The sequence below is a fragment of the Ananas comosus genome, linkage group 20, assembly GCF_001540865.1.
Source record: "Ananas comosus cultivar F153 linkage group 20, ASM154086v1, whole genome shotgun sequence".
In the NCBI taxonomy this organism is placed as follows: domain Eukaryota; kingdom Viridiplantae; phylum Streptophyta; class Magnoliopsida; order Poales; family Bromeliaceae; genus Ananas; species Ananas comosus.
Genome location: NC_033640.1, coordinates 6565470 through 6590433, shown reverse-complemented (window position 1 = coordinate 6590433; position 24964 = coordinate 6565470). Strand labels below are relative to the sequence as shown.

General features: G+C 40.0%; 1 protein-coding gene across 1 annotated transcript; it reads right to left on the bottom strand.

Moving 5' to 3' along the window:
- On the bottom strand, positions 8-24635 carry LOC109725569. Its single transcript, XM_020254810.1, has 8 exons — positions 24300-24635; positions 24029-24202; positions 22251-22346; positions 16705-16774; positions 5511-5544; positions 3270-3343; positions 172-305; positions 8-13 (listed from the first exon to the last, which is right to left on the bottom strand). The coding sequence occupies exons 1-8, from the start codon at positions 24471-24473 to the stop codon at positions 8-10; spliced, it is 762 nt and encodes a 253-aa protein (XP_020110399.1). The 5' UTR covers positions 24474-24635.

Here is a 24964-nt window from a genome sequence, read left to right as displayed (position 1 = left end):
AGTATTTTCATACCTATAAAATAGAAAAGACATAATAACTTGTGCTGCCAACATTAAAAAGCAAAATTGATTTTGTCAAATAAATATGATTCCAGATCATTCATAATCTTAAAAGGTCTATCGGAGTGGCTAGGCTATTAATTGGGAGCAAAATTGATTTTTTCAACATACAGTTTTTGCATAAGTTACAGGTGAAAGTAGGTCCTGTAAGATGGATAGCAGCTTCCTTTCCAGCCCGTCATTAACTAGTTGCAAGACCTCCCTCCTAAGAGATTCAGTTGTATGAGATTCATCGTTTGCATACACTGCGAAAAGAGATTATTAATACTAATTTCATGATAAAACAAAATTAAAAAACCTCATCAAATTTTGGGTGGCAACTAAAAAAAATCAACCATAACTAAACAGGCAAATGAAATGAAACTTTAACCACTTATTTTATGCCAAGGAAAAGAAATCAACTTAGTATGCACCAAGGAACAAAGTAGTTTTACATAACTAGCCATGAAAATTATAATTACTAGGTACTATCCTTTGTAAAGCATCACTTTTATAGCACATGAATATGGTACTGTAACCAGTTATTAACTAGATAATAAAACAGGAAGATTCAAAAGGGGAAATCTCAATGGTTAATATTGAACCATCCAAGGCCACTAAGCCCTTGCATAATAACTGCAAATTGACTTGCCTATTCAATATCAATCAACTTTAAAACTCATAATAAAAGTTGCTTGTCATCTCTTTTCTTTCACTAGACTAGAACTAAACTACTGCATCATGATGTGACATTTATTCAGAACTTACTGCATCATGATGTGACATTTATTCAGAACTTAATACCTACATTAATAATAAGCCATTTTTCTATCTCGAATCACAAAAGAAAATTGCATCTAGATGATACAACTATACGAAGCGTGACAAAAATTTAAATTAATGACGAGCATGCTCATCCAGGAACCAACACAAATATGGAATCAAAAGAACATCATCCAGCATGAGCATGTCAATTTGTAGGGCATCATGAGCATAAATTAGTGCACCTGAGCTTGAAAACAAACAATTAAAGGAAACCTAGAACATGTCTTGCAAAATTGATATTTGTTTCAGTTTGAGTCCACCACCAAAAAGACATTTCCAGCTGTTTATAATTATGTTTCAGGAGTTCCGACTGTAAATCATAGAATGCAAATGCAAAAAGTGAAAATTGAAACACGAAGGAAAAAAATATAAATAAAAAAAGAAAAGCGAAAGATATTTATAAAAGATTTTCTTGGATCCCCACTCTTACCCATTGTAACCAAGGATTGAAGTACAGGGGGGTCTCGGACCGCCCCTCCGTGCCGCAGCATGCGGGACCGTGCGGCACGAAACAGAGAGGCACGGCAACGCATGCCTTGTCGGCTTTTTTTTTTTTGCTTTTTTTTTTCTTTTTGTTTTGTTTTTTGGGGTACCAGAAGCATTCTAGGTACCCCACACCCTCCCCAAAGATATTGCAAATAAAAAATCTACTTGTTAGGCAAATCAAAAAAATTATAATTTAATTTTTTTTGTTCATCAATGTAAGGTAAATTTTAAATTTACATATCTAATCCATACTGCGGGGAGCCCGCAGCCCACCACAGTCACGCAAAACTTTTGCCGCATTAAGGGAACAAAATCGAACTCAATAAACAAATTTCGAAGCAAAAGAAAAAAGAAAGAAATATGGCCAAAAGAAAAAAGAAAGAAAAGATGTCTTTACATTTTAAAAATTCTAACCTGTACAATTTCTATTATGCATCAGGCATAGTTGTACTTTACATACAGAAAAACTTACAAGTATGTTAATTGATGAGTATAGTAAGCTATACATAGCAAATATTCACAATTATTTGATTAAATCTTTCAAAATAATATTATAAGAGCTTACTGGAACCAAAAGACTAAAATAAGTCTGTGCCAAAGCGTGCCAGTAGGAAGTCATACGTACCCATCGGCACACAAGCGTATCATATGTCGGCACAGAAACATGCCGGTGTCGTACCGTGCCAGGCAGACAACGGCACACCCTCGTACCACCGCACTTTAAACCTTGATTGTAACAATAAATATCTCCTGCATATCATAGAGCATTGATGTTTTAAATATATATAGAGAGTGCAGATACTATACTCTTATGTACTCATAAGTTCTTAGCCATCAGATCTACTTCAAGGTCTGTGCAAGTCTGATGGCTATGAAACTAATAGGAGAAAAAACAAAACATTTGTTTCCTCCATTACCCCACCAACCTCACCCCCCGGGAGCAACCTCTTCCCCTAGCACCACCCAATTGTTCCCTTTCTGTTGTAGGAAAATGCAAAATATTGAATTTTGAGTTATTTATTTCTCGTATTTATTATGTATTTATTATTTATTATTTATTATCTTTTTTTTCTTTGGGCGAAAGGAAACCTAATGTTCTTTTTCCTGTTCCATTTCTTTTGCCTAACAAGAGAGGACGTGAGGTCAGACGTTTTCTAGTGTTCAACTCCCTTATCCCTATATATATTCCTCCACGTTCGTCCATAGAATAACTGAGAAAGAAACAAAGAAAATAGGGAAAATTTCTTTTTACCCTCTATCCTCTTTTGCTACTACCTTCTATTCTTCTAACCCGATCTCATCATACTTGAATAGTTTTTAATAAATTTGGGTATTCAAATTGTTGTCATGTTTCTATTTCATTTAATCCTAGTATTCATGAGTGTTTGAAAAAGCGCAAGGCACAAAAAGGCGGAAAGGCCTTATGGAGCCTAGGCGCGAGGCACATCGCAAGGTGTGTGCCTCAAGAAGGTAAGGCTCATATCTAATAAAAATAAAACACTCTTAACAATCCTATTTTAAATAAATGTTTTATGTTAAAAAATTCAAAAATAGCTACACAAAAACAAAATAACCATAAAAAGTTAAAGAAACCGCAAGCCTAAATGTTCTCAGCCTAAAAATTAAAAAAAAATTATGTTTCAACTTTCAACTTAAAAGCGCTTGCTGCTGCTTCCTGCTTCTTGCTGCTGCTACTAATTGCCATTGGGGGGTGGAAGAGAGAACGACTAAGAGAAAAGAAAAAGAAAGCGTTCAAATTAGGATTTTTTTTAAAAAAAAATATCTTGACATTTTAGAATATATTGAAGAAACTCAAAACCCGAAAGTTCAAACCCTAGGCACATTGAACGTAAATATCACGAGGCGCGTTCTGAGGCGCACGCCTCACTCCCTAAGGCGTTGAGACTCGCGCCTCGCACCTAGGTGCTGAGGCGTACGCCTGAGGCGCTCCTTTTCAAACATTGTGTTCAGCTTGCGAAGAACACTAGTAATCCTGTGAATCAACAGAAATATGCCCAGATTATCAGTTCAATGATATACCTAACTAATAGGAGTAAGCCATATCCAGATCGAATAGATATACTAATAACAGTAGTATAACTCAATAGATTGCTCCGGAGATAGTATTTCGTTACCTTAAAGATACTCTCTCATTATCTATCAGATTTATTGACTATCCTGCTATAATTAAGGGACACAACAATGCCAATAGGATTTCTAATTTTCTGGATATTAAATCCACTCTTGGTATGTTTTCATTTTTGGTGGTAATGTAGTTTCTTGGCAATCCACCAAACAAACCATAATAGCCAGAAGCACCATGAAAGCCAAATTGGTTGCTCTTGATATTACCTGTCGTGAAGCCGAATGTCTCAAGAAACTTTTGTCATAGATTCCATTGATGCCTTTTCCTATTCCTCCTATTTCTATTCTGTGTGACTCTCAAGCTACAATAGATTTTTGTAAAAAGACATTGGTAAACTCTAAAGCTTAGAGATGCAGTAAGTTGAGACAAAAGTTTGTTAGATATTATCTTCCCATGATGTAGTTTCTTTGAGATTTATCAGATCTGAATAGAATCCTGCAGATTGCATGACAAAAAGCCTAAGTACAATTAAAGTCCTGGAGTTAGCAAGGAGGATGGGACTTTGCTCATGAGAGGCCTTCCTGCCAACGTTTAAAGCAAGGATTTAAGTGCCCATCGGCACGGGCCGTATCTACCGTGCCGTCTCGTGCCAACAAAATATCGGCACGATACAACCCCCGTGCCAATGGCATTGCTCAAAACTCTCTATTCTTTGAATTAGTAAGTAATTTTCTCGATAAAATTCAAAAGATTTGAAAAAGATTCATAATAAACAGTTAGAATATTTTGTTGCTAAAGAAAATAAATATTTCATGCCATTATGTGTCGGCACATATGTATTTTTTGTGACTGGCACGCATCGGCAAGTTTCCGACACGACCCGGCACACACCATTTCCGGCACGCATCGGCAAGTTTCCGGCACGACCTCGTGCCACGACACTTAAATCCTTGGTTTAAAGTGTCGTGGCACAGAGGCATGCCGCTGTTTACCTGGCACCGGCATGCTTTCGTGCCGATACATGATACGCTGGCGTATAGATGGATACGCATAGCCTCTTACTGGCACGCATTGACACGAACTTATTTTAATTTTTTTCGTCGCTGTCGGGGCCGCAGCCACCGCTTCTCGCTCCACAAATCCCTGGAGCTGCTCGAACCAAGCCTCCTGGCGCTGCATCGCGCCCAACATTGCAGCGACCTGCTCACGCAGTTCCTGCACCTCCTCCGATCTTGGCTGCTCGGGCACCGCAAAAGGCGGTACCGGAACAGACCTATGTACGTAACGTCTTGGGGACATTTGCTCCTGAAAAGCAACAGCTTGGTTAGTTATCTTAATCCGATAACTTTTTAGCGTTCACGAAATTAAACGACTCGACAATGAAATCGGGCGGAAGCACACAAGTGTTCTAGTTCTAGACTCTTAGCGTTGCATCGTCGGCCGCCGACACAACCACTACGAGCCAAGAAACTAGTGTCACTTGGATCCATCTCTATTCACAGCTAGAGACATGACATCAACCCGACCCAATCGATCAACTTCCGCCACCGTCATAGATTCACGTTCACTCACGCCCTTATAATCTTAGGGTTTACCAACCTAGGGTCTCCTAGGTTATCCTAGACTCTCTCTTTACTTGCTCTTAAAGGCTCTGATTCCACTTTATCTGTCACGCCCCGAAACCGCTACCAATTCGGTTCGGTTCGGGCGCGTCAAACAGACGCCGAACGGACAGCACCTCGCCTGTCCGCCCAAGGCTAAACAACCAGATCGTGTATAAGAATTTGCCTAGGGATCAATTCATACATACACGATCACAAGGAGCACCACCAGTGCTAACAAATAAGAGCAAGATACAAATATGAGACATACAAGTAAATAAAGAGAGAGTTCTATCTATTACATTCATTCAACTTAATACATTTAATTCCATCTTTTACATTCTTCCAGAACATATGTACAAGCACTCTCAAACCTCACCCCTATACATCATCTACTCTCAAATACAAAGGGTGACGACTAATGCAAAAAGGTAGATAGCTAATGCAACTAGGGCGCTAGGCCCTTACCGCGATCCTCACGCTCGCCCGGGGCACTCGAACTCGGACCTGAAAAGAGTGGGGTGAGAACTATCTTCCATAGTTCCCAGTGGGTTCGGCCGCCGACTCCGCCGGTCTCCCCACTAGGTCCAAGTGGGCACAAGTAGATAAACAGATAGATGGATATGGAAAGCTGTAATAACAGAATAGTAAAGCTACACTACTGTGCCCGAATCATGTATATGTAGAATGCATGCACAACAAAGTAGATAATCAACTAGCCCGTCATATGTCCAAGAAGTAAAGCTATTTACTTGTTCATCAATCTCGTGGCTCACTCACGAATTCGCCCACTACTCACATAGCCATCTCGACGCGTAGGGAGACTAGACTCAAACTACGAATCCGAAACTGTCTGCGGGACCCCACATAGGCCATCCCTCAGGACCCCAAATAGGCCATCCCTATCCCACGGGACCCCAAATAGGCCATCCCTCGTGACCGACTGTGGAGCGCACTACTTGTGTGGAGCGACCATCACGAGTTGGGAACAGATAATGAGTATGATCCAATTCTCCCACCTCAAGGGTACCCTATCCTCTAGGGCTACTATCAACATAGTCAATGGGTTTCATATACGCTACGACTCGTATATGCCACTCGTTCATTTTTTACTAACAACTAGATGCCACTCGTTCTTTTGTTTCAACCATTGCGTCATTCTTTCATCGCTGCACCATAGGATTATAAGTCTCGACCCAATCCTCATCAATCCACTATATCCAACAACTAATACATAATATGATATCAGCTAGGAAAGCATAAGGAAAGGCGATGCACCATTTATCCTACCATGCATATGAACACAAGATGCAAGGTCTCAAAATACTAAGACATAAGAGGGAGCCCGATTGCTTCGGGATGGTCACCACCCACCTCTTGGTGATGTCGCGATGATAGAAAACTCAATCTCGCAGTCCTTGGTCGACGCTTCGACTTCTCGGGTCGATCCGAACCCTTAAACGCTTGATTCGGCGATATCCTCGCACCCGCTTGTCGTATCGACGAACCGTCTTCGCCGATGCGTTTCGTGACCTAGCAATTAGGTTTACGACCTATTAAAATAGATCAAAACCCTAGATTTCCAAAAATCCCGAATCCGTGCCCTAGGTTGGCAACGATGGGATCCGTGGTGCGAGCTTCAAATGCGAGCTCGAACCATCACCTTAGCTTCAATAGGTTCCATTCAAACCATTTCTAAGCAATAAAACCCAATCTCAAGAAATCCACCATGGATGGGTTTGAAGCTTACCTCTATACCAAGCTCCAAACTGGTTCTAGCTTGAAGGAGAGAGGGAAGAAGATGATCTTCCTATGTTTCTTGATCTTCTCCTTCTCTCTCTCTTTTTTTCCTTCTTTCCCTTCTCTTCTTCTTTTCCTTTCGTTCTAGAGAGAGAGAGGGAAAGGGTGTGAGAGGGATAGAGAGCAAATAAGAGGAAGAGAGGGGTCCCCCACCTTCATATAGGCCACTTTGCAAATAGCCCCCTCAACTTTCCATCCTCTGCAGCAGCACTCACTGGGCATTTTCGCAGTGAGGGACCAGTCCCAGGTCGGGGAGACCGGTCCCCGAGAGCCTTCCATCTCGGGCAGAGGGAGTTTCGCGTTCGGGAACCGGTCCCCGCCTGAGAGACCGGTCCCCGGGAGACCGGTCCGTCTCCGAGAGACTGGTTCCCGAGAGTTGGATTTTCGAGACTTAGCCAAATTTCGGCTTTTCTCGTCGGGCGAGCGTTCGGGGACTGGTCCTCCCCTGCCAGGGACCGGTTGCATCGTGGATCCCCGCAAGCCCAGCTCTCGGAGCCCGGTCCCTCCCTGCCAGGGACCGGTCCCCGAGAGTAATTCTGCTCCAGTGCAGATTTGCACTGCTACTCTCGCGGACCCTTCCTTAATGTACCTTACGCATTTTAATCACCTTCGGATTTCCGAAGCTTACATACTCGACAACTAGTCGATTCCAATCGAAGTCTAATCCTCGGATTTCGAGGATTCACTTCCTTACACTTGGGGTAACCCAAAAGAAAACAACAAAAAAAACAAGAAAAAGGGAACCAGCATGATACGTGCCGCGGTACCCTCCTGGGTATCGCATTGTCTCGTTGGCTTTTACCACTAGTTTGCCGCCGCTGCTTCCTACTGCTAGCACAGCTGCTATTGGATGCTCGACAAGGAGAGGATGTGGAGAGAACAGGAGACGGAGAGGAGGGGACGAGCAACTGATTTTTTTAGAGATTTTTGGGATTTCTTTCAAGAATTTTTAAATATCTTATCGGGTTTAAAGTATAAGATGCAAATTCAAAACCCAACAATCCGAAAACTTGAATTTTTTTGGACTTCTTTTAATATTTTTTAAGTTTCTTATCGGGTTAAAGTATAATATGCAAATTCAAAACTTGACAACTCAAAAACTTGAATAAAAAATCCCAGAAAACTTAAATACAAGGTTTTAAGTGTCCGTCGGCACGGGCTGTATCAACTGTGCCAACAAGATACCGGCACAATACAGACCCTGTGCCGATGGCACAGCTCAAAACCCTCTATTCTTTAAATTAGTAAGTAATTTCCTCAATAAAGTTCAAAAGATATGATAAAAAGATATAATAAATAGTTAGAATATTTTGTTGCTAACGAAAATAAATATTTCATGGTATTATGTGTCGGCACATAAGAATTTTTTTGACCGGCAAGCATCGAAGCGGCTCGGCACGCACCATGTCGTACCATGCCGACAAGTTTCCGGTACGACCCCGTGCCACAGCACTTAAATCCTTGCTTAAATATTGCGAGGCGTGCGCCTTAAGACCGAGGCACGCGCCTCAAGACCGAGGCGCGCGCCTTAGCAATAGCATTGCGCCTCGGCGCACGCCTCAGGCATGCTTTTTCAAACAGTGTTGTACCGTGCCCCCACCCCCATCTTGGGGGCACGGTACGTGCCACCCAGTGCCGTATGGCATGGGGCGGCACTTTAAACCCTACTTCCTACAATGAGAACTGTACCTTTGTGATAGAAAACCCTTTTGAAAAAGGTTCAATGTGATAAAACAAGCTATTCTACATATTATATTGAAGAGCTTTATGTCACGGACAAAATGTTTTCCGTTGACTTCTCCTTAACAGTGGCCCAACTTTGCTAGCGGAGCGGGTCGTTAAAGAGACCCGAACCCAACCCGCTATGGAAAACTCAAGGGTTATGAAACTCCCATGAGTTATGGGGTGACTCTTGAACTTATGGCTTATTATGAGGGTGAGTTAATGTGTGTCATAATGAGAGAGTTAGTGGGTGGCTAAATTCAATGTATCTAGGAGCCTATATATAGTGGGGTTTGGCTTAGGCCAAAGGACACAAGAAGAAGTGTGTATGTGTGTTGTAATCTCTTTTTCTAAGTAGTGGAGTACTTAGTTTTTTGAGTGAACCTCTATCTCTCTCTTTGTCATTCCCTTTGCATACTTAGTCGTAGGACGCGAAGGTCCAAGCTAGTAACAGGGACGAAGGCTTGCCCATCTTCGAGCAGGAAGGAGGGCGCCGCACGGACTTTGCGAATAAAAAAGCTAAGGCCGTGACAGTTGGTATTAGAGCCGGTTCGAGGAGGAACCATGTCTTCGTCGGAAGCTACCATCGTTGACGTTGTGCCTAAGCCCAGGGCGACCAAGCGCGGCAAGAGCAAGGAGCCGTGGACTCTGGCAAAAGAGTCTGTCTTGCTTCACGACCGCATAGGCGTGCTAGAGGACTCTGCTGCGAGAGCGGAGGAGCGCTACTCCGACCTATCCCAACATGTGGGGATGTTGGAGGAGGGGTTCCATTGGATGGAGAAGGATATTGTTGCAGCTATGACAACATTCCTCCATCGTCTGGAGCAGTTCAAGGTGAATCTTGCCCGTCGCAACGACGAGCGGGATGTGCGAGATGTGCTGCTTCAGGACATCGGTGCCCAGGTCAAGGAGGTCGAGGACCTCAAGACGAGGGAGGCACTACTGAGCGAACCGAGGGCGATCGGGGTGAACCACCAAAGGCGAGCGAGGCCAACGGTGGGGGAGAGCACCGCGATCTAGGAAACGCAAAAGGGTGCAACGAGAGTTCAACTCTGACAGCCCTGCAGCTTTGCGAGGAAGTGAAGCGCGAGAAGGCTGGGGACCTCGAGGAGGAGGGCCTGAGCAGCGTCGAGACTATCGAGTCTCATGCGGCGCTAGAGTGGCCAACGTCCAAGCAAAGTGCAAGTCATTCTGCCAAGGAGCCTGCGAGGACCAAAAGGCGTCTGCAGCTTAGCGGAGTACACGTGCGTGTCGCGGAGAACGTGCACACTCAGGGCGTTCAGCAGCTTGGCGGAGTACGCGTGCGTGTCGCGAAGGACATGCACACTCGGGGCGTTCTGCAGCTTGGCAGAGTGCACGTGCGTGTCGCGGAGGATATGCACATCCGGCGAACTCTTCGCACAGCAGGCTCGATGGTGCACTTGCTCAGAAGGGCAAGACACTAGGTGCTGGTGCGAGGACAGATGCGGACATTGGGAGCAAGGCACCGGGCCGATCGCGCGCGAAGGCACGACGGACCGCGCGGAAGGCTATGCGGACCGGGAGCGACTCGGCGCGCGACGAGGGCGTTTGCGCATTAGGTGGGGGAGAATGTCACGGACAAAATGTTTTCCGCTAACTTCTTAACAGTGGCCCAACTTCGCTAGCTGAGCGGGTAGTTAAAGAGACCCGAGCCCAATCCACTATAGGAAACTCAATGGTTATGAAACTCCCATGAGTTATGGGGTGACTCTTGGACTTATGGCTCATTATAAAGGTGAGTTAATGCGTGTCATAATGAGAGAGTTAGTGAGTAGCTAGATTCAATGTATCTAGGAGCCTATATAAAGTGGGGTTTGGCTTAGGCCAAAGGACACAAGAGGGAGTGTGTATGTGTGTTGTAATCTCTTTTTCTAAGTAGTAGAGTACTTAGTTTTTTGAGTGAACCTCTGCCTCTCTCTTTGTCATTCCCTTTACATACTTAGTCGTAGGACACGAAGGTCCGAGCTAGCAAAAGGGACGAAGGCTTGACCATCTTCAAGCAGGAAGGCGGGGGCCGCACGGGCTTTACAAACAAAAACGTTAAAGCCGTGGCATTTAGGTCTAATCTCATAATTATGGTGAGTAGTGCTCTGCGTAGTGGTTGAGATTGAGATTTTAGCTTTTAATGGTATCCGAGCAAGTAATTATCATGAGATGTGACTCTGCATATGTCCCTAGAAGAGAACGTCTAGATAAGAGTACTCTTATATGGCTGCTGCTAGTGATGTGGGTTCCATAGAAACTTATGGAAAATCAAGGTACTGTGCATGGTCATTAACGCACATACCCACAATAGAGAATTTTGTATTGTGTGGCAATTTAAGTCGAGGTCAAAGGAACGTAGTTCAAGACTTGGTTTACTCCAATTCTTTCTGATAGAAGCTGCTTACTCTAAGGGTAGTTAAGTCTCTGAAAGACACCTCAACCATTGCATACTATAAACACCCAGTAATTTTTGTCTTTTTCAATTTTTGATATTAATTCTTGTTTCAAAACAAATTTAGTTTTGTAGGGGATTGTTGTAGGAAAAACTCAAAATGGAGTTTTTGGTTATATGTTTCTCATATTTGATTTGTATTTATTATTTAATATATTATTTATTTTAGTTTTTCTTTGGGCGAAAGAAAACCTAATGTTCTTTTTACTCTTCCGTTTCTTTCACCTAACCATAGCGAACATGGGATCGAACAATTCTAACGTTCAACTCTCCCATCCCTATATATTCTCCTCCCTTGCTTATCCATAAAGGAACCGAGAAAGAAATGAAGAAGAAAGAAAATTTTGTTCTTCCTCTCCATCCTCCTTTTCCACCGCTTTCTTTATTCTTTCTATTTATTGGGTGTTGAAAGAATCTCCATCAACTTTCGCGTCGATCGTGCTCGCAATAGGAATTCTGATCGTATCTTGGGGTTGTGTTCTCAGTTAATCTCGCACAAAGGACGAAAATACACCTTAGGGCAGTGCTACGCACGCTTCTAGATCAATCAAATTTTCGGCTTTCTTCTTCTACAGTTTTTAAAATTTTTAGCACTCATCCATGAGTTTTATTTTAATTTTTTAACATTAAATTGTTAGATTTTGCTCACAATCGGATTTTGTAATGTAATTTATCTAACACCTCTGGCGGCCAGCCCTGTTAGGAAAGCGCGCCCACATCCGCCTCGAGCATGCAACACCATAGTTAGTTAATTCGGATACGGTAAAAGTTCAATACGGATAAAATACGAATAAAATCTGTATCTTAATTTTTAAATTCGTTGAAAAATACGGTTTAAAAATCGGATTCGTCAATAATTCATGTACGCGATTTATACGAAAATTTTATGTTTATCATTAAAAAATTCGGAATAAAAATTCGTCTATTAAATTAAATTTATAAAAAAATTTATACTATTATCATAAATAATTATAATTTTTGTAAATATAAAAATAAATATATATATATATATATATATTCACACAAAGGGGGAAGAGAGTGAGAGGTCCACCGTGGACCTCTCACTCCTACATGGTCCACGAGGCTGAGTGCAACCTCGTGGACCCCGCCATTCCCCAACCCTCTACACCGCGATTTCTTCAAGTCTTCTTCCTCGCTCCGCCTTTTTTCTTCCTTAATTCTCCTCCTTTCTTTGCTTTGTATCTATGTCTTCTTCAAAATTGAACAGGCAGGATTGCTCGACTGCTCACGAGAAAGTGCACGGATTTGCAGAGCGGTGGTCGCGCGGCTCCAGTTCGAGAAATTTCACCTTTCCGCAGCCGCCCAATCCAATTTTTTTTGAAAATTTTCATGTTTCCAGGGCTTCTTAATCCGAATTTTTCAGAATATAATTCGGCGAAACTGTTTTAATTGCGAATACTCTCAACAAGTGAAAAAAAATGCATTTTATTCTGAATTTTTGGAAAAAGTTCGAAAACGGAGCGTTTTATTTGGTTTTCATTTTTTTGTGAATAATACGTGTATAATATGCGAATTAACTAACAAAGTGCAACACTATCCCCTCCTCCGTCGGCAGACCACTCGGCGAGAACCGCCCCCTTCTCCCACCTAACACCTCAGACCCACCCCAGACCCCGCCCCCTTCCTCCTCTTATCTCTTGCCTCCCCCCGGGCAGAAGTAGCCTCCCGCCTCCTACTATTCCTCCTTCCGCAACCCCTCTTCCCCCAGCACCACCTTATCATTCTCCTCCGATAGCCTACCCTAGCAGAAAAACCCCACCTCTACTTGGCGCATGCAACACCAACACCTCCCCAGTCGGCAACCCACCAAGGTGGGTAATGTTCCTCTCCCCCCAACCACCGTCCCCTCCTCAGATCGTCTGCTACCCCTCCCTTCTCTCGGAACTTTCCCTAACCGCCAGCCCCTCATAACCACCCACCCACCAAGGTAGGCTATCGGAAGATGACGAAGAGGAGTTGGTGCTACCCCACGGTAGAGGAAATATGAGGCAGCAACAGTTGTGCTGCCCGAGTAGGCTATCAATAGAGGAGGTGGTGCTGCGCACGCATGGGAGGTGGAGGGGTTTCCTCTCGAAGCGGGCCACAGAAGCACAAGGGGTTAATGCTTGGGGCCTGGGGAGAGAGAGGTTGCTAAGGGAGAAGGATGGGGTGGGGGCTTAGGGTTTAGGGTTTTAGGATTTAGGGTTCAGGGGATAAGTGGGGAAACCGGGGGGGTGGCAATGAGAGGACAAGGATGTTCCATTTTTCCTCTTATTAATTTCTTAACAGATCTAATAGATAAGAACTTATGAGTACAGCAGCTACTATACTTTTGGTAGTAGTTGCACTATACACAAACACACACTAGTTATAGTGAACGAATGATGGCAGAGTATATGAATTTTACGTTAAAATGAATTTTGAATATGCATTATGAATTTAAATGGCTACTGATGGCAGAGTATATTTTCAATTGATTTATTTTCCAAATTTGATATGTTTCCAATCCAATTTAGTAATGCTGTAAAAATTTTTTATGTGTTCAATAACGTACAAATTCTTTTTTAATGTATACCCAAAATTTAAACTTTTGAATTGATTTCAAATTGTAAATTAAAGCTTGAATTTTGGTTTAAATTTATGAATCAACCTCAAAATTTAAATTTAATTTTGAATTCATTATTTGAATTTAAACAATTGTTGATTTGAAGGTCTATTTTTAAGCTATTCTATTTTTCAAATCTAATTTGTTTTAAGTTAATTATTAAAATTTCTTTTTTTAATGTGCATGGAATAATCTTTTATGCCATTTAATATCCCGTCTGTCAACTAAAACTTTCTATCCGCTTTTATATATATTATAAAAATAAGAGTAGAGCTGCTATCATATTAAAAGAACAAAGCCATTTGTCCTATCAAGTCATTTTTGATAATCGGGAGTCTGTATCGACAATCGGCACTGTCTAACATGATCTAGAGCATTTGATATGTCTAGGAATCAAATTCGGCAATTTTTAAAAGTCATTTACATCATGACTGAAAGGCCTCAAATTCAATAACTATTAATCGCCTGTGTAAGCCAATTGCTCATTTAATGGTTTATTTTTAATAGAAAATTCTTTTCACTAGCTTGATCATGCTTGACAACAACAATTTTGCATTGAAAAGATCTAACCTCTATTTTCGCAACGTTATTCGTTTTCAATTGTTCATTGTGGTCTTTTCATGTACTAGAGAGTGATGTTTAAAAATCACCAAATTCGATTTCTAGAGACTTCAAATGCTCTAGATCATGTATGACTGTGCCAATCAGCAATGCCGACTCCCGATCATCATAAATGACTTGATACTTTGATAGGACAAAGGGTTTTATCCTATTACTGTCTCTCTCTCCATAGATATAGATATAGATATAAATATATTCATGTATCACTTGTGTCATACTATACCGCACTGTGCCGAGGTCGTGCCCACACGTGGCACAGGGGCATACCGAACTATATCAAGAAAACATGTCTTTTGTGCACTTTTTAGGTTATTTTTGAGTTTAAGATAAAAAAAAAGTTACGTAATGGTTTCAGTTGGATCTTATAGATCTACTAACTTTTTGGTGCAAATAGAGAATCCTCGATAATTAGATTAGACCACAATTTATTTTGAAGTAACACGAGTTTGACGATTGCATCCGATTTCTTATCTCATTTTTGATCTAGTGATGGTAGTGTCTTCATGTAAGCTTTTCCTCAATTATGACTATAATTTTGCCTTCGTGATGTACTTTCATATCATGTTAAATTGTATTCTTGATTTATTAAGATGTCTATTATTCTATTCATGCTAAAGTTTGTAAAATATTAACATTTGTACTATTTTAAAGGTATCAAAGACATTAAAACACTCTAAGTGACCATTTTTCTATGGAATCTAATAAAAATGTCAATCCATGCAATTGTGCTGGTTATGTGCCACTGGCACGGTGAGATGTGCCTACATTGGCACGAGGCGTGCCGCTGCATTGTGTCATGCCGTGCAACTGAAACAATGGCATGCCTTGTCCCACTAGCATGGCAATCTTTGGTAGTAATCTTATCTTACATATGATAGGAATCTTACTTATCTTGCAAATGATAGGAATCTTATGTTCATAATCGTCCGCAAAGATCTTGTGGCAAGATTCGGCCAATAAATAGAATATAGTAGAACTAGCAATCAGCTAGTAGTATGTTACTCTCAAAGCAATTTATTATGGAGAGAAGTAGGATTACTTCAATGAGAGTTAAATCTTCTACAAGAAAGCAACATTTATCTACTAACAACCACACAGAAACTTCTGGCAAAATGAAAACATCAGCGTTGACTATGATCAAATTTTGTTGTAATAATTTGAACACATTCCTATTCTCTAAATAGCTAAGAACCAATCAATAGTTGCAAGCAAGGTTTAAAGTGTCGTGGCACGGAAGCGTGCCGCTATCTGCCTAGTACGGTACGGCACCAGCACGCTTTCGTGCCGATACATTGTACGCTTGCGTGCCGATGGATACGCACGTCCTCCTACTGGCACGCTTTGGCACGGACTTATTTCAATTTTTTTGGTTCCAATAAGCTCTTATAATATTATTTCGAAAATTTTAATCAAAAAATTATGAATATTTGCTATGTATAGCTTACTATACTCATCAATTAACATATTTGTAAGCTTTTTTGTATGTAAAGTACAATTATACCTAATGCAGAATAGAAATTTTTACAAGTTAGAATTTTTTAAATGCAAAAACATCTTCTTTTTCTTTATTTCTTTTGACCATATTACAGTCTTTCTTTTATAAAATACAAAAAAATTATTTTAAAAATTATTTTACAAAGCATTTGAAAAATAATTATTTTTTCATTAATTTTTTTAAAAAATAGTAGATCTATCAAAAAAATTAAGCAATAAATTATATGACAAATAAATTAAATAAATTTAAGTAATTGATTTAATTTGGCTTTTAATTTTATTAGTATTTTCAAACTTCTAGTGCAAAAATAAAATTTTATGTTTGATGCGGCTTAAAATTTGTTTATTGAGTTCGATTTTGTTCCCTTAATTCGCCAAAAATTTCGCGGTGCGATAAATTTTAATAAAATAATTTGTAAAGAAAAAATAGATATCTATGGTGGAAGCGGAGGGCTTGGACAAATCTTTTGTCCGTATATTGATAAACAAAAAAAATTAAATTATAATTTTTTTAACGTACCTAATAAGTAAATTTTTTATTTGCAATGTCTTTGGGGGGAGCGTGGAATACCCAGAATACTTTGGATATCCCAAAGAACAAAACAAAAAGAAAAAAAACAAAAAAAAGCAAAAAAAAATTAGCACAGTGCAGGCACGGCATTGTGTCGTGGCACGCCGCGCCGTGCTGCTCTATCTTGTGCGACACAGCGCTGCGTGCCGTGGCACGGGGGGTGTCCGAGACCCTCCCTATACCGGCACGGTACGTGCCGCCCCGTGCCGCACGGCACGGGACGGCGCTTTAAACCTTGGTTGTAGGGTAATAATATTCCTACAAGAAAGAACTACAAACATGTCTTTCAAAACTACTTCCAATGATTGTATGCTATTCATATTGCACTTCGCACCAGAAAATATGAAGAGACATAATCCAGTAATTTGTATATATCCAGCAACTTCAAAGACTTACAGGCATGCACGAGGATTTTCCTGACACACTTCAGCAAGCATTGCCGCTCAAGGTAATATTGTGACAACACCTTCAAATTTGTAAAAGAAGTGTCAAACGCAATGCAAGATCAATAAAAAAGACTACAATCATTGGAAACACCAACAACAAAGGCATAACCAAAAAACACTTGACTATTTTTTGACTATTTTTTATAGAACTTGATTGAAGCAAGACAAAAGCAAAACTAATGGGCATAAAAATTGCAAAAAGTTTAACTTCATAGGAAGGCATATGGCAAGTTTATTGGCTGGAAGTAGTTATGGCGAATTTGAAATAAGAACAACATGATGGTCCAATATAAGCAGGCTGTATAACAAAAGACTCAAAGAAATATAAAGCAGAGTTGTACTTAACAAAATTCTCTAAGCAGCAACAAATAACATTCCAACAATTGGGAGATAACATACTGACTCTCATAATTGCAATTAGAGTGATGGATGCGGGTTATGCTTATGTTACTAGATTGCTCCTGACAAAATTATCACAGATAAGTTCCCAACAAATTTTTCACAAGAAGAGGATCCCTCAGTTGCTAGGAACTGCAATAGATGGCATGACGTAGGGGTTCAAAGCATTTTGCAAGGATACTATATTCCTTTCAGGTGCAATGGTAGGGATAGTAGTGTGAGATTTAGCTCCGATGGTGGGGTACATACTTGAATTTGATTGTACTTGATTTTTGATTGTACATGGAGGGGACAGGGAGGGGACATGTGAGGCTTGGATTGTTTTGGTAATCCTTTCTTTTTATTGGATTTGTTGAAACCTCCCATCTACATAAATGGAATTTCTCACCAAAAAAAAAGGCTCCTACTTATATGCACTCTTATTCTCACGTTAACTTTACTATTATTTCACTTATCTTTCGTTAACTGGCTCCTAGAAATTTCCATCTTGTCACTCCCAATCCAAAGATTCCAAACTTATACAAATTCCAAAATCTACTATTGCATCCATTTTCATATGATTGATTGATTTTTATGCCCACATCATATGCGATTAAAACACATTGAACAGAAAGCTAGAACTTTTGAAGTAATAAAATTAGCCTAGTATGCAGACATAAAGCACATTTCAGGTGTGCCTTTCATGTGTAGTTTTAGAAAGACAAACTGAACGGGACACGAAGAAAACTAAGCACGACAACAAACGAATTAACTAATGGCAACATTTACCCAGATTCTTTAAAAACTAACTCCTTACTTCAGTTAGACATTTTTCTCACTTTATCTTAAGTACCAGCTATTTCCGATTTCATTGATTATATCCACATTTATGAACTATCATTTATTTGGCACGTATATTCCATCGATAGGTTGGCTTGAGGTAAGATTTTGATAGGTTGGCTTGAGGTAAGATTTTGATAGGTTGGCTCGAGGTAAGATTGCCTTGTATTTCGCCAAACAATTCTTGTAGAAACAGAGGCTATTTTGTAAATGTTAAATTTTTCGGAGGACCATAGTGTATAAAGGGCTATCATTTAATATGATTTTTTCCAATTCTTTGGGAAGCAGAAGGGTCAATACGCAAGTTGGCAAAGAAAAGATTGTGCGGAGCAAAGTTTCTTTAAGTTTGGGAGCTCCGGCGTGATTTCACCGCAAGACGTATATAAGGCGGCAAAAAAGAAAATTAGGGTTTTCTCTTCTTGAAAACCCTAGCCACCTTCCCTTTCTCTCTTCTTTAGCCACGAATCCCTCTCCTATTGCCGCGTCCCACACGAGCACCACCTCTTGGCGCACCACCGCTTGGCCAACTTCCCTCACCATTTGGATCAGCCGAAATAGAGCAGTAACCATGGCTTTCTTGGCCTCTCGAGTTAGCCCAGCAGTCAGCCTCCCTTCTTCAGCCTCCCCACCACCAAGACACCTTCCTTCAAGCAACCAACACCTCCTCAGCCGCACTCAGCCTCCCCCAAGGCCGAGCCTATCGCCGATTCCCTTTTCTTGCTCCCTACGACTAGGTAGCTGCTCCCTCTTCAAGCCCGTGGTCGGGATCTCTTCTTTCAACCAGCAACCGCTGCTGCAACCTCATCCCGGCAATGCACGGCCCCTTGGACCCCTCCCTTGGGGCTACTCCTCCCTAGTCCTGTCGTGGTGCTGCCAGTTGTATCCAAGTCCTCTCTACGTAGCCATAGTTTCCTCCCCCGTCGTCGACGACCGTTAACAAGGCTCAAATCTTGTGCGTGATTGACCCAAACCATGTCGACCTCCTCGCGCAGCTTGTTGGCTTCCCATTCGTGGAAGTTTGGGTAATGTGCCCTAAAGTCGATTTCGTTATCACAAAATTTTATTATTGCTTGTGTTTTGGCATAATTGGCCGTTTCGACGCTTTTCACATGTAGTATAATGGGCAACGTCAATCTTCGTTGATTGACATTTGAACTGGTGGTCCAAGGCCCGGAAACCCTTACGAGGCTGAAGTGGTGCAATTCAATGCATAAAATGTCGTAACTGGTTGGTAATGCGAGGTTTCAGTCCCGAATTCGTGAAACCGACGTAGTCGCTATCCACAATTAGTGGCTGAGCCTTGTTGGCTTGCCAACCTGATTAAGCCCCTAGTGGCAACAAGGGCGTTGTGGTTTAGTTCCAATGCCGAAAAAAGGCATTCCAAAGCCTAATACAACCTAATTTCGAGGCCATAGCCCTTTTCAAAATACAAATTTCGTGACTGTCCCGACACCTAAAATGGTGCGTTTTGGAACAACGGTTTGGTTGTGGAGATGTACGGCATGATTCAGGACCCTTCAAGGGCTATTTCAGTGACCTGATGTGCCGGTTTGGTAACCAGTCGATTTCAAAAAATAAGTAAATGGGACTGATGTTTTGAATGCCCCGTGTTGTGTCGTGGACATGTCGTGGCTAGTGTTGATAACACATATAGGGTACTAAGAGTGGCCCTTGTGGATCTTGATTAGGTCCAAGTAATGCCTAGAGGCTAGTCGAGTCGAGGACTCGAGTATTTAGATTAGAGGTGTGCTTCAATTCGGATGTCGGTATGGCTGAATTTACTCGGATTTCCTTTATGTTTCAATCGCTCTGTCACATTTGTTTAGTACAACGTATGATGACACCACTTCTTTACATGCTTAGCTATCTTTCATGTCAGCTATTCTCCTAGTTGTCTCTTTGTATGCTTCATGGTGATCATAACTAATTTACATCATCAATTAACATATGACATGTAGAGTAGGACAAGTTATACTTGATTTATCACTTCTTTGAGATTTGACCTTGTTGATCGGTTGATTACTTTAAGAGAGTTCTTACGACTTCTTATCGTGGCTTGGTTATATTTACTCCTATTTAATTCAATTCCGCATCTGGGCCTATCAAAAACTCCTGAACCCAAACATGAGGGGGAGCGTAGAATACAAATATTAAAGACATCGTTCTCTGTAGCTTAAGTTTTTGGAGAATAATGGTTATTTTCACGTAATTTAACACCAAGAATTGCCCATGCCACCCAATGCCACCATTTTGTACCATGCCGAGACCATGTCGGCATGTGGCACGTGGTCATACCAATACAATATCGACAAAATAGTTTTTTTGCTTTTTTGAGATCTTTTCGAGATTTTTGAGGTAAAAAGATTTACATAAGTTTTTGCATACTTAAAATATATAGATCTTGTAAATATACTAACATTTTGAGTAATTAGTAAGTTCCATTACATAATAAGACAAACTGGTAGTGGAATAAAATAAAAATAAGAACTTTTGCAATTTCTTTCATCATTTAGACCTAGTGAATTTACACATGGTAGTGTTTTTTCTATAAATTTTCATCCTTATTATTTTTTTTGTTTTGGTTTCATGCATATACTTTCATAACATATGTAAAATGATTTTTTTTAATTATTAAGATGTTTAGGACCCTATTATCACTAAATTGTGTGAAATATAATATATAAACCATTTTTATAGCTATTAGATATATTTAAACACACCAAAACACTAAATTTTTTAGAAAATTTTAATTAAAACCCATGCCAATGAACGCCAATGTGCCAATGTGCCAATTGTGTGCCATTGGCAAGTGAGCGTGCCGACATTGGCACGTCCCATACCGCTGTGTGACTGTGTCATCCTGGCACTGGCAACGGCACAGGCCTTGCCAGTGACACGACAATCCTTAGTCCTTACAAATAATGCATCAAAAGTAACAACAAATCAAGCACATTATACAACTTTAGTTCATCTTTACCATGCAATCCACCGATCATCATAAGATTGATTACAGATGGATTTAAAACGTTTAGGATGCGGTTCAGAGAATGAGAGGTCAACTGGTCAAATTTATTGACCTCTTAACGTCCATTCGAATGGTATTAGAAACATGATCAAAGTGAGATAGCTTGTCAAAAATATCCAAACATCATAGTGGTTTTCTAGACTCGGGCAATCAAGTTTACGAGAGGATGTGGATAAAAATTGTAAAAATGAGCTTAAAAGCATCAAAACACAAGCTTTGATCTCTACATACACTACTATAATTCACGAGATAGGTCCAATTCATTATATGGAAGCTCCTACACAAAAAGTGCATCAGTTGGATTTTGCACAACTCTTAGGATTACGATTTTCAATGCAAACAATGGACTATTCTTACAGAATAGTGTGAGATACGATACATAAACCATTTTGATAGCCATTAGATGTATTGAAGCACTCTAAAAAACTAAATTTTCAAGAGAAAATTTAACCAAAAAAACATGTGCCAACGAATGCCAATGTATTGTTGTGTCGTGCCATAATGCTAGCATACCGGCAACAGCTATGCCATTGACATGGCAATCCTTGGCCCTTACAAATAATGCATCAAAACTAATAGCAAATCATGCACATTATAAAGCTTTAGTATATCTTTATCAAGAAATCTTCCAATTGTCATAAAATTCATTATAGGCAGATTTAAAATGTTTGGGATGTGGTTCAGAGAATAAGAAGCTTGCTGATGAAAATTATGGACCTCTTAACATCAATCAGAATGGTATTTGAAACATGATCAAAGTGACCGCATATCAAAAATATTCAAACATCATAGTGGTTTCCTAGACTTAGCAGTCAAGCTTTAGAGAGGGAAAAAAATGACTGCAGATAAAAATAAAATGGCCTTGTAAGCACCAAAACACTAGATTCGATCTCTAAATAGTAAATACACTACCATAATTCATGATATTGGTCCAACTCATTGTTTAGAAGCTCCTACACAAAAAGTGCGTCAACTCGATTTTGCAAAAGTCTAAGAATTATAATGTTCAAAGCAAACAATCGACCTTGTAGAATAGAAAGCATTTGCATTTCTCAACTTTAAAAACAATAGGCCAGGTCTCATTTATGACACCAAAGAGAACAAAATTGAGCTCACATTTTGAATACATATGGTAAATTACTTTTAGAAAACATAATTTTGATTATATTAATATTTTTAACCAGTAAGATTCATATGAGAGAACATACGGTTAAAAAGCAGCAGTAAAGAGAAGTACTCAGGAAATTACTCACCGAATGCAAAAGCGCCTGACCATCGATATCGTCAACAGGTATAATGAACTCCAAGGATCTTTCAACAATAATGTATGTTTGCACCTCATCTAAATTCTAGAAAAAGCAAAACCATTTAGTTCACACCTTTATTTAAACAAACAAAAGAAAAAAATCAGTTTCATTAAGTTTCATTACACGCATTAAAAGTAGAAATTGCTATACCACCATATGATATCAAAAAGCAGTTTACATTTATAGACTACAATCTGAATGTAGATAAAAAGAGCACCCCATGTTTATACCCTTTATTGTCAAAATTTGTGAATGTGATTATGTAGATCTGGCAACTAATTGGTACAAAATACCCTCCCCCCCCCCCCCCCCCCCCCCCCCCCCGCAAAAAAAAAGTTTGATAAAAAAGTGATCTAAAGGCAAAAATGAGCAAAATCACCCAAGAAAAGAAATTTTCAATAGGCGAATTTAAATAAATAGCTATCTAAGAGATGGAAAAGTTATCAAATATTGAGCTGCAAACTCAAGACTCAAAATCGTTGTTCGCACGTCCTTCCAGTTTTCCTAGAGTTCATTAAAACCACCGTTAAGTTTAAAAACTCCATATCCAAGGACTCTTGTGTTCCATTCTAATTTATGGTTCATGTTCCACTATTCATGATTAATAGAAAAGTTCAAGTTCATCTCCAAGACTCCAACAATTAAAAACACATAAAATTCATAACCTACTTTACATATTGACATGAGAAGCATAGTAACAAGAATTACAAGATAATCCCACTTTCTTCAAGAATTTATTGATTCTCAAGATTTTTTTATATTGTCTAAATAATTCTTCAAATTATTTATTACCACATAAGCATTGATGAAAAGCACCATGGTCTGAAGTAGCTATGAAATATGAACCATATTCAAACTTGTCCATAATTTTGTTAATTACTTGCCTTTAGAGGAATTATATGCTATCTTTCTAAAATCATTTCCTCTACAAGGAAATATGATAGCTTGAGAAGTTTTATTGCCAAAATTCTTCTACATAGTGTATTTATCTTTTTACTGATCAAACTATTACCGGGTTTATTATATCCTACTACAATATAGTGTTATTTTCAATTGCCACACTGCTATTTTTTTTTTCCGAGACACAATTGAATTATCCCTTTTTTTATCAATCTTTACATTATACTATACATTTATTCTCATTTACTACCCTACACTATTTTCTCTTCTCAAACACATCACTAAATAGATAAATTGTTATTTTCTCTCCAATCTCCACACCACACTGCATATCTATTATTTAGAAAGATACAAACAACTCTATTAAGAGGCATCAGTTAGATAGTAGGAATGAAAGGAAAATGAGCCCCCCTACAAAGATGCCTTGAAAGCTTCTATCAAATTATAAAATTCAATTATTTTTCTTGCTATTTATAATTGTTTCCTTTTTTCTTGTCAAAATAAGCTGCATATATGTTCTGCTACTTTCAATCAGTGCTTTTTAATGGAGTTGCTAGCTTCCATCTAAACTAATAGGTTTATTGCTAGTAGTATAGAGATTGACAAAAAACGATAGTTCTGAAAATAAAAAAAGAGCAGGGTGAAGAAAATGGGAAAAAAAAAACTATAGGGAAGTGCATGATAGTGTAATTCAGCCAATTATTATCCATCTTGCCTAATTTACCAGAATTTCGTTTAACTGGCAAACTACAATCACAAGTAAAGATTGCAAAAAGCACATCCTACTACTGAATCAGAAAAGAATCAAAAGCTGCATTAACTACCAGGCATTTGCTAGCGCGGAGGGCGGTTTCTTTGAGCTCGGCCTTTATGACCAAGCGCTGCGACCCTAGAATCAACTCGGGGGAATCAAGAGCTCTCCTCGATACCTCGTTCGGGGGTTTAAAGCGCGTGAGGGATTCCAAGAACCAGGAGCGGTTGTTCTTGATCTTGTTAACCTGCAAGAAATCGGAAGCGCTTGTAGATCAACTCACTACTTGACGTATAAGACAGATCGTAGGGTAGGGGAAAGTGAAGAGAGAGGCGTATGTGTACCAGAACGTGAGGAAGCTCGTCGGAGAGAGGGGCTCGGTCGAGGTCGTCGTAGAGGAGGACGAAGGGATCCCACCAGAGGGATTCATCCACGAGTTTAGGGTTCGTCGTCGCCGTCGCCGCCGTCGCCGTCGCCGTCGCCGCCGCTTGGGTGGTGGCCGCCGCGGCGCTCGCCATGGGCGACAAAGCTTCGGACGCTCGCGAAATGCCGAAACCCTAGAGGGGGAGAAGGAAGAGGTGAGAGCGAGCTCCCAGGGTTTTGCTCTTTCTATTTTCAGGGTTTTGCTCCTCCTATTTCCCGCTTTGCTCTTTCGACCAAAAACGGGGCACGTTGCGTCAAGAGGGTTCGTTGGTGTTCCGCCTAAATAGTGAAAAGTCATTTTAAAACAAAAGTAATTTCTCCTTCAGGGTTCGTTTAGTTCGAAAATTAGTAGGAACTAGTTATACAAAAAATAGATACGAGTATAAATTTTTATAAGAATAAAAATATTTTTTTATTTGGATAAAAATATGAGTATAAGCTGAAATTAGAAAAATTATATTTAGATAGTGGGCTTTTTTTGCATTTAGTCCACTGACAAATTTTTATTTTCAAATTAGCCCCGTCAAAATTTAATTTGCAAAAATGGCCCTGGGCCTGCCACGCAGACGTCACGTCAACGCCACGC

Bases quoted from the DNA above. Each gene is read 5' to 3' on its own strand.
- LOC109725569 (XM_020254810.1), bottom strand. From the start codon at position 24,473: ATGGCGAGCGCCGCGGCGGCCACCACCCAAGCGGCGGCGACGGCGACG. The intron at 16,775-22,250 runs GTGAGTAATTTC...ACAAATTTGAAG, and splicing joins GTCAGGCGCTTTTGCATTCG to GTGTTGTCACAATATTACCT. The intron at 5,545-16,704 runs GTAAGTCTTTGA...CACTCTTTTCAG, and splicing joins GAAAATCCTCGTGCATGCCT to GTCCGAGTTCGAGTGCCCCG.